This window comes from Lissotriton helveticus, chromosome 9 (assembly GCF_964261635.1).
Source record: "Lissotriton helveticus chromosome 9, aLisHel1.1, whole genome shotgun sequence".
In the NCBI taxonomy this organism is placed as follows: Eukaryota; Metazoa; Chordata; class Amphibia; order Caudata; family Salamandridae; genus Lissotriton; species Lissotriton helveticus.
The window spans coordinates 361,221,917-361,232,414 of record NC_136070.1 but is presented as its reverse complement, the minus strand read 5'-3'; the positions used below and the strand labels follow the sequence as shown (position 1 = coordinate 361,232,414).

The following is a 10,498-nucleotide window of genomic DNA, read 5'->3' as shown; positions in this document are numbered from 1 at the left end:
ACTGACAGAAATCCATATGATTCTCTGATCGAGCTGTATGTGGGAGGAGGGCTGGGAGGAAACCGAGTGCCAGTGTGGTTTAGTCGTTAGACACCTGCATCCTGAACACTCCACCTACAGGTGGGCTTTGCACACTTAACACAAACACACATACCTTCAAATTCTACATACCATTTTTAAAGGTACTTTAACAAGTGATTCATCATTGGTGATACAGGGCATAAAGGCACAAAAAACGAATGGGGCAGAAGGGCACCAAAAACGAGTTGGACACAGGACAGAAAGGCACAACAAGCATTGGAAATGCAATAGGTCTCGCATTAGGAAAGTTGGAGCTATTGGTCTTGTAAATGACAAATATTTTATTTATGTGTTGGTTTTTAAAATAGCTAAATGGATAGCTTTGTCATTTACAATGCCAATAGTTATAACTTTCGCGAATGTGACACCTATAGCATTTGGAGTGCAACATGTTTTGTATGTACGTGACTTAGATGGCAGCTCTGGTCGTTAGGCCACATCTCTAGAGAGCACGAGCGTGCAGCAGGGGAGAGAAGCACAGAGAGTGCAGCAAGGAAGGGAAGCACGGAGAGGGAGCACAAGAGTGAAGCAAGGGTGAGATGCACGGACAGGGAGCCTGAGAGTGCAGCAGGGGACAGAAGCATGGAGAGGGAGACAGAGTGTATCAGGGGCGAGAAGTACGGACAGGGAGCCCAAGAGCGAAGCAAGAGAGAGAAGCAGGAGACTGAGGAGAGGGAGTCTGACATTATAGAAAGGGAGAGAGTTGAGCATAGAAAGGGAGAAGATGAGTTTGGGAGAGAGGCATGAGAGGTGAAAGGCAGAGCAATGGAGATAGACCTGGGAAAAGGAGTAACCATGGGGCAGATGAAGATGAGAGCAACAGGGAAAAACTAGTGGTGTTGACTAATGCCGAAATGGTATAAATGATGCTGTGCTAGTGCTCATTGACAATCGTGTGTACCTTGAGGAGAGATGGGAGAGGGGAGGGGAAAGAAGGGAGAGTGAGGAAAGAGGGGAGAAAGGGAGGAGAGTGTGGTGAGAGAGGAGAGAGGGTAGAGGAGAGAGAAGGAAGAGTGTGGTGGGAGATGGTGGAGGGGAGAGAGAGGAGAGAGAGGAGACAGGAGAGAGTAGAGTTGTGAGAGGGGAGAGGGAGGGTAGAGTGGGGATAGAGGGGGAGGGGAAAGCGATGGGGGAGTGAGGGGAAAAAGAGAAGGGAGGGGAGAGTGATGGTTAGAGGGGAGAGTGGTGAGAGCGCATACTGGTGAGGTGGGATGAGAGAAGATAGTTGTTATAGGGGAGAGTGCTGAGGGGAGAGTAACAAGACGGAGGGCATTGCGCTGGGGAGGGGGGGGAGAAATGTGACACGGCCGCAGCGGGGGGCCGAGCGGGGTGAGCGGCAATGGGGGAGTGTGAAGCAGCAGGGGCCTTTGAAGTGAAGCTAAGCTTCACTTCAAAGGTGTGGGAGGAGTGCTGCTGGGGAGACAGATGGTGATTTGATCATGTCAACCAGACACTCTGAACCTGCCTGTTGGCTATGGGGTAATAAAATTATCCTTCTTCAGGTGGGATCTTTTGATGGATTGTGTGCTTCTCAGCCATCCTGTGGGTTACCTTGTTCACCCACCTCAACCATTTGCAGTTTGTATTTTGTGCTACACCCTCTGTAATGCCGCTTTCCCCCTGGGATTCACATTTATAGACCAGTTTAAGATAATGGATGCTAATAATGGAACACATGGGCACACCCCTGTTTGTCCTAGGCTGAAATCCCAGGTAATTATTTGGTCATTTTTTGTCTTGGGCCTCTTGACCGGTCCCATGCACAGTTTGTAATTTTTCGGGCGTTTGCTGACTTACTTGTCTTCACTTGTAGGTTTCCAGTCTGTACGGTATTTGGATTACAGTGGTCAGGTGCGAGTACCACAAAGACAAGGTAATTCTGTTTACGTTCCTCGTTGGGTTGGGGGTTGCTGGGTAAATAGATTCACAATCTGCACCCTTTTTTCTTTTGCAGGTTCGTGAGACCGTACTACAAAGACAATTGCACAGGCAGACGTGAGTGCAGGCAGAAGAGGTAATTGTTGGGTTGAGTTAAACTGTGGTGCGTCTTGAACATTGTAGTACCATATATACTTACCGATGTTTTCTTCTGTTGAAGGTTTCACAGCCAGAACCCCATACATTTAAAGAGGCACACGTGAGTGCAGGCAGAAGAGGTAATTGTTGGGTTGAGTTAAACTGTGGTGCGTCTTGAACATTGTAGTACCATATATACTTACCGATGTTTTCTTCTGTTGCAGGTTTCACAGCCAGAACCCCATACATTTAAAGAGGCGCACGTGAGTGCAGGCAGAAGAGGTAATTGTTGGGTTGAGTTAAACTGTGGTGCGTCTTGAACATTGTAGTACCATATATACTTACCGATGTTTTCTTCTGTTGCAGGTTTCACAGCCAGAACCCCATACATTTAAAGAGGCGCACGTGAGTGCAGGCAGAAGAGGTAAATGTTGGGTTGAGTTAAACTGTGGTGCGTCTTGAACATTGTAGTACCATATATACTTACCGATGTTTTCTTCTGTTGCAGGTTTCACAGCCAGAACCCCATACATTTAAAGAGGCACACGTGAGTGCAGGCAGAAGAGGTAATTGTTGGGTTGAGTTAAACTGTGGTGCGTCTTGAACATTGTAGTACCATATATACTTACCGATGTTTTCTTCTGTTGCAGGTTTCACAGCCAGAACCCCATACATTTAAAGAGGCGCACGTGAGTGCAGGCAGAAGAGGTAATTGTTGGGTTGAGTTAAACTGTGGTGCGTCTTGAACATTGTAGTACCATATATACTTACCGATGTTTTCTTCTGTTGCAGGTTTCACAGCCAGAACCCCATACATTTAAAGAGGCGCACGTGAGTGCAGGCAGAAGAGGTAATTGTTGGGTTGAGTTAAACTTTTGTGCATCTTGAACATTGTAGTATAACAGTTTGCATTCATGAGCTAGGCGTCAACGTAAGCCATGTTTCCTTATTTTGCAGGCTTTGTGGGACAGCAGGCTCAAACCGGCGGGTACGGAAATGTTCAAGCGCAAAGCTGTAACTTCGGGAGAGTGCAGTGCTTCACCAAAAAGGAAGAAATGTTGCCTTGTATTCAAGGAAGAGTGGATGAAGGAAATTGTGGAGGCTGAGACACAGAAGTCACGAAGCAAGGTCCGCATGCAACTCGGGGAACTATTTCAATACAGTCCGGATGTGGGCTTGATTTGCAAAGCATGTGCCGAAGCGAAGATTGTTGGGGACTTTTCCACAGGGAAGAAATGGAGTGATGGCTGGAAACTGGACTACATGAAACGCCATCTACTTAGCAAAGTACACGAGTCTGCCATGGTGATATTGAGAAACAGAAGTGCTGCTGCGAGGTTTGGTTTTGGAGTACGGGCAATGCTGACAGAAACTGCCACAGACAAAGCAAATAGAATGGAAGTAGTTGAACGCCAAAGATCTATGCCTGAGGAGATAAAGATTCTCATCAACAACGTGTTGCTGGCAGTCAAGATGAACACTTCAATGTTATCTGTACAAGACATCCATGACCACTTAGCTTTGTATGTGAAGATACCAGACAGCTGGAGGAGCAAGAACTATGCCTTTGAGTTCCTTGAGGCCATCAATAGCGTGATACACTGTGAAGCTATGACAGAACTTCGGCAAGCTTTGTATCACACCTTGATAATTGATGAGAGCACAGATATTTCTGTTTCAAAAATGCTCATCCTCTATTTCAAGTTCCGACCTGTAACATCAACTGAGCATAAAACGCAGTTTGGGGGCATAGTGAAGCTGACTAGCTGTAATGCTGAGGCTATCACTACTGCCGTGAAAGAATTCTACACTGCCAATGAACTGGACCTCTTGAAAATGGTCATGTTCACATCTGATGGTGCATCTGTGATGCTGGGGAAGAATAATGGTGTTGCTACTCGCCTTAAACAATCCATTCCTCATCTAGTTGAGCAGCATTGTGTCGCCCATCGAGAAGATTTGGGAGTTGATGATGCCTGGAAGAGGGTTCCAATGATTAAAGAGATGGAGACATTATTGAGGACTGTCTACACTGTGTTCTCCAGATCTCCTGCAAGGAAGTCCAAGCTGGATGAAATTGCATCGGTCACTGAATGTGAAGTTGTCTCTTTTCGACCACTGAATGAAGTCCGGTGGCTTTCAAGGCATTTTGCTGTTGGTGCACTAATTCGTAATTACGAAACTGTTCTTAAGTACTTTGAGCATGAGAAAGTTGAGGAGAATGATCCAATTGCTAAATATTGTTATAAAAAGCTATCGGACTCCAACTACCATATTTCCCTTGCAGTACTTAATGACATTCTGGGTGAATTTGCATCTTTGTGCAAACTATTCCAAAAAAGTTCTTTAACTACTGTTGAAGCCGTACAGTATGCAAGAGCAAAGATTGGCCAAATTAAGCAACAATATTTGGGGGACACTGTCTTTTGGAGCAGCAATGTAAGAGAGCTGATGGTTTTGTACAAGGATAGGCAAGAGTTTGACAGTGGGCCTATTTTGTCTTTTGTTTCCCTTCTTTGTGAGCACATGCAAAAAAGGTTCCCTGAAGGTGAGCTAAAAGAATGGGCAAGTTTTGAGATCCAGGCAATAGCCACACAATCTCATTTTGATTTTGGGACTGAGAATATTGAAAGACTTGTTGAAAAGTATAAAAATGTCTTGGCCCTGGGTGATTGTAAAACACCAGAAGATGTTGTTCGACAGTACAGAGACTATAAATATGTGGTGGCAGAACATGTTAAGGGTGGGTTATTTACCACCTTTCAAGACATGGTGACTTTCACTGTACGCAATGCTGCTCAGTATAGTGTCGTGTCTCAGCTTGTTGATGTCTGCGCAACATTTCAAGCATCTAGTGCAGACTGTGAACGAGGATTCAGCCTCATGAATACTATCAAGAGCAAATTGAGGAATAGACTAGAGCAGAAGCATTTGGACATGCTGATGAGGACAAAGGCCTACCTCCTGAACGGGAAAGTTGACCTAGACCGAGTTTATCAGCACTGGAAAAATGGCAAGGATCGCCGTGAGAAGCAACCCTGTCACCCATCTAGTGACGCCACTTGACGTGTCTGAACAGCCCTCTACCTTCTTGTGTATATGTGATATTGTATAGGCTCGCAGCATTTCCCCACCCAATGAACTGGGCTCCAGTTAAGAATATTTATTAAAATATAATGATGGTACCACCATTGAAGTCTTGTGCTTTTGTAAACTTGAAGTGTACTTGCCAGTGTAACCAGTTCATGTCATGGCGTGCTTATCCAATATTGCAAACTGCCCTTCAGACCCTTATTGTGGCGCTGTATGTGTGAAAACGCACTATCTTTTCGCTTTTTAAAGAAAAATTTTGGAGTGCCATTTGGCGCCGCAGACACGCGTGGTTTGGTTCCTGGCGCACACAGCCATGGTTGCAGCGCACAGAGACCCTCCACTGCCGCACACAGAGGAAAAAAATTAGAGGGAACATTGCCTACTACTTAATTTTTTCAGTAGGCTTTCTGGCTGTTTCCATCACAGGTGTTTCCCAGAATCTTTTCACAAACCCTCTTCTTTTTCCACTGCGATTCTTTAATTGTGCATTGATTTATAGCGTTAGATCAATCATTGCTGGAGGTAAGAAAATTATATGACCCCAGTGATAAGAAGCCGTTAAGGTCTTCTGTTAAGCCTGGATAGAATGGGTGGTTTTTTTAAATAGAGCACCATAAACAACAACCACTTGTGTTCTGTTGTTTTGGTATGTCTGCAGTAAATTTCTACCATGAACGGAATGCAATTACATGAATTGGTGTAATAGCACAATTTGGGGACTTTTGTGCAACATTCTTAAAGTAAATATCCAGAAATTACATACATTTCCAAACCTTTCAGGCAGTGCTAGTAGTAAGGAGTGAAGTGGAACAGAGCTGTCAATAATTCAGTAGATGAACCACACTCTGCAGTACTACTATTACTAGTTGTGGGAACTGTCCCAACAGCCCTCGCTGGGCTGGATGCGGAAATTAGACCTGATATTTGGTTAATGTGCTATAGTGATAATGGTCTCTTTTGACAAGAAATTTCTCTCTCTTCTTGAATCTTATGAATGGTTTTCTTCGCTTGTAACGGTTTCTCAAATGAGCTTATGTAGCCTGTCAAACTGTCAGGTTTCTCAGCAGGCACACATTCTGAGCACTCTCTGTTATCCTTTGACCTCTCAGCAGCATAATGGGGAATACAATAATGTCAACAGAGAGATCGGGAGACAACAGGGAATGAGAAGTAGGACTAAGGGCGGGAAAAAATCAGAACTGTTTCCTTGTGTGGCAAGAGGAATAGAAAAACCAACTAAAGGGAAGAGTATAACAACATTTATCATGAGGAACAATCAGGAAACAGTTTAAATACATCCGGGAGAAGTGAAAGTAGGGCTTACCTATTTCTCTGGTGTACGGTGAGATGAATAGCCTTTGACAGACCAGGTACCAGTTAAGAAAAAATGAAGGTAAGCTCTGGGAAGAAACCAGAATTAGAGGCAAAACAAAGGGCAGGACACATATGAACCAAAATCAGGAAGAGTTAATGGCCTAAACGTAGGGAAACAGGGAGGAAGGAAAACAAAAAAGATGAGGGAATGAATATGGGTGCAAGCCAAAGCGGGAGAACCTCAGCAACAACACATTAGATTGCCAAGCATCTACTTTCTGTAGATAGGGTCTGAAATACCAGTACTACCACCCATACTTGGAAGTGATCACCATAACCAGGAATTCTGCTCTTATACAGAGTGCTGGTGAAGTTAACCATGAATTTTACACCTCAAGGTATTTCTTTGTTGAAATCATACTTTGCACAGAGTGACTTTGAGGATAGTATGTTGTTTTTGTCTAGGTTTTGTCTGGGTTTTGCACTGGTTCTGCCCAGGCACATTCACTTTGCATTCATTAAAAAAGTCTTCCAAGTAGGCCAGCATAAGTACATATTTGACCTTATATTGGTCTAAAAACTTTAGTGGCAGGTGGACAAATTGACTTGTTGGTTTTCTTTGATGCAGGCACAATGGAAGGACATGGTAAATTTGGCTCAGATTGAGTGCTTTCTTATACACTAACAATCCAAAAATACCAATAGTATTCCTTTAAAGCTGTTATGATGATTTTAAAATGGGCTGAAAGGACTTTGTCGCTATTTGTAATGTTCAAAATAAACCCCTGTATTTTTTTGCAACTATGAAACAGCTGTACAAAATATTTTGCTTTTGTTTTACATATCTTTTACAACATAGGTTGTATTTGGTTAGTATTAAAACTATTTATCCTTGAGTAACTGTTAAATCTGAGGCTCTTTCCATGTTTCTTTCTTTATAAGTATATGCTTAATCAATTTATGCACAGAAAATTCTACAATAGTAGGCAATACCTTGAATGATTGTGAATGATTGTGGGAAGTAACTCAGTCAAGGACTGTTCCTATTAGGAGCACATCATCCAGTCTGAGAAAACCTTTCCATGTGCTATATGAGAGTGCTGAATCCAAGTGGTAACTCTTATAGACATTGAAAAAACATTTGATAAGGTCAGCTGAAAATTTGATAAAGTGCATGACCTTCCTGGAGCACTTCCTGAGATGAGTGAAACTCCAGTACAAACTCCCACCAGCAAGGGTACAATCTAGATTACCAGTGTTGAAAGACTGATCAATACTGTGTGGTCTGCTGCCCAACATTTTGTTAATTTTAAAGCTGGTAGTAAGGACATTCACTTACTGGATTAGCAAATCACAGGAATGTGGGGAGACTAACATCTGTTAGAAAAGGTTTTTTTGGTTGGATACGTGAGCTACCCAAGCCACCACTCATGTCAAGGTTAGTCAAACACACACCAAAGATAACCTATGTTCACCATCAGTAGCTTGGAGCAGAGCAGGCAAGCTTATCTATGAAGTCAATGGGTAAAGCATTTGTGCAACAGACACACAGCAACACAATGAATATACCACAAAAGAGACATCCACATGGTTATAAAAAAAAATCCTCCTGGCCCCCCAGCCCACTCTGCCGGCCACTGTGCTGCACACCATTGTTCCTGCCTGTGAAAACCAAAGCCCTTGCTCCCCTTTGCAACAGAAAAAGAATCTGGACATCTCACGCCATGTCGCCCACCCCCACGGATTCCAATCCCATTGAAATTCTGCAAAAACATTTTGCCACATTTGCCAGTCCTCTCTCACCTGCTGACACCTGCACATGATGATGTGAAGTTCTCTGTCCTGCTAGTGCCCTGCCCAGTCACCTGCAAAGCGTCCTCCCTACTTTCTCCACTCTACCAGCAAGTTGAGGTGCCCCAAAAACACCAGAATCTTTTTCACAGTGACCTTGCCTTTCGACAACTTTGTCGCCAACAGCCCCAACATTTGCCGTTTTCCATCCTCTGGAAAGCGTAACTCCATAAATTTAGAATCCAACTCAATGCCCAAAAAAGGGGGCAGAGCCATGCAGGGCCCCATAGTCTTTTTCAGTAACCTTGGCATCCCCATGTCCCTCTTAACCCTGGGCGTAGTGGGCGTAGTGGGGCTTCGCGGAGCTACGTGAAGTGGGCGAGAAACTACGCCCACCTCCGCACTCCGCGTAGCCCCACTACGCACCGCAGGCCTCCCTCCCGCCCTCCCTAAATACTTTAAATTAAAAGTGGAAAAGAATTAAAACGCACTTACCTTGCCCGCCGCTGCCCGCCGCTGCCCGCCGCGTCCCCGGGGCTCGCTATCTTCATGGCTGCCGTCTTGTGTACTAATGCGCATGCGCGGGCGACCGCGCATGCGCATTTCTCGTGAGAAATGCGCATGCGCGGCCGCTCGCGCATGCGCATTAGATACACAAGACGGAAGCAATGAAGATAGCGAGCCCCGGGGACGCGGCAGGCAGCGGCGGGCAAGGTAAGTGCCTTTTAATTCTTTTACACTATTAATTTAAAGTATTTAGGGAGGGCGGGAGGGAGGCGGGTGGCGGCCAGCTACGCTCCGTCTGCGGAGCGTGCATAGTGCCGGATTCTACGCCTGCTACGCAAAATGCGTAGAAGCCGGCACTACGCACACTCCGTGCACGGAACGTAGCCGCCCGCCCAGGGTTACCCATGATCTCATTGAACTGTCCATTGCCATCTGGCAGTCCGTGGAGTCTTATGTGCCCACAAAGAAAGTCATCCAGGTAGCGTGTTACACCATGGTGAGCCGTGCAGGCCCTCATAGTCTTTCTCGGTGCCCATGGCACCCCCATTTCCCTCAAAGATCTCATTGAACTGTCCCACGCCATCTGGCAGTCTGTGGAGTCTTAGGTGTCCACAAAGAAAGTCATCTAGGTAGTGTGGTACACCTCGGTGAGCCATGCAGGGTCCCATAGTCTTTTTTAGTGCCCAATGCACCCCCATTTCCCTCATGATCTCATTGAGCTGTCCAGTGCCATCTGTCAGTCTGTGGAGTCTGAGGTGCCCACAAAGAAAGTCATCCAGGCCATGTGTTATCCCTTGGTGACCCGTCCATTCCGAGAACAACCCTTGAAGTAACATTCTTTATGTCACCCTTTGCCATCATCGCTGTTGCGCTCGCGGTCACTACCAGTGACATGACCACGTCAACTGATTAATAAGACACAGTAGCTTCACTTTTGTCGATGAAACGTTCACTGAACCACCTTCTGGCCATGACACGTTATATCAAACGGAACTGCCATTGCTCTTTTTTCTGCACCACTCCTATGGGTGACACAGTCAATTTTCCCAGTGGCCAAGACACAATGGGTCCTGCCATGCGGCCCTCACGTACCTCATTATCACACCATTAACATTTCAAGTGACCAGTCTTCAAAGAGTCCCGCCATGTGGCCCTCGTGCACCTCTTTGTCCAATTTTTCCTGCACTATTTCTGGATGTGCTGTTGCTGCTTGGAAATTGTCTGCCCACCTTCTCGTCCTAGGACCCCAACTACCCCATTCTAGCAGTCCGCAAGTGTTGTGCAACCTCCTGTTTACCATATTCCCGTAGGGCTGCAATCCATTTATCTGGTCTAACAGGAGTACGAGTCCTTTGGCCCAGGCCCCTTAGCTCCTCGCCCACCCATGAAGGGCTGTTGCTGCTGTCCCCCTGTCCTAAACCACTCCTGACTGTCTCTGTTGTTTTCCTTGTTGTCGCCCCTGCCCGCCACCAAAGCAATTAACCAAGGCATGTCTGCCCCTGCAATTACATCAGTCCTGCCAAAAACTGGAGTACTCCTGTGTGCACCGTCTCTTGTTAAAATCCCAACAGGCCACTTTTGCTCCTGCCTGTCCACTACCCGTGCCAACCCCCTCCCCGAGTGGGGTGCTCCTGGAAGGGCCGATACCCTTGCGGTAGACCGCTGGGCGTGAATATAGTCTTGCCTGCTCCGGACA

At 45.8% G+C, this 10,498-nt stretch overlaps 1 protein-coding gene across 1 annotated transcript; it reads left to right on the top strand.

Moving 5' to 3' along the window:
- Positions 1-3,093: 3,093 nt before the first annotated feature.
- Positions 3,094-5,207, top strand: LOC144782756 (zinc finger protein 862-like). Its single transcript, XM_078662063.1, has one exon. It carries the CDS (start codon positions 3,094-3,096, stop codon positions 5,161-5,163), a length of 2,070 nt encoding a protein of 689 aa, XP_078518189.1. The 3' UTR covers positions 5,164-5,207.
- The last annotated feature ends 5,291 nt before the right edge of the window (positions 5,208-10,498 follow it).

Coding starts and splice junctions, on each gene's coding strand:
- LOC144782756 (XM_078662063.1), top strand. CDS start 3,094: ATGTTCAAGCGCAAAGCTGTAACTTCGGGAGAGTGCAGTGCTTCACCA.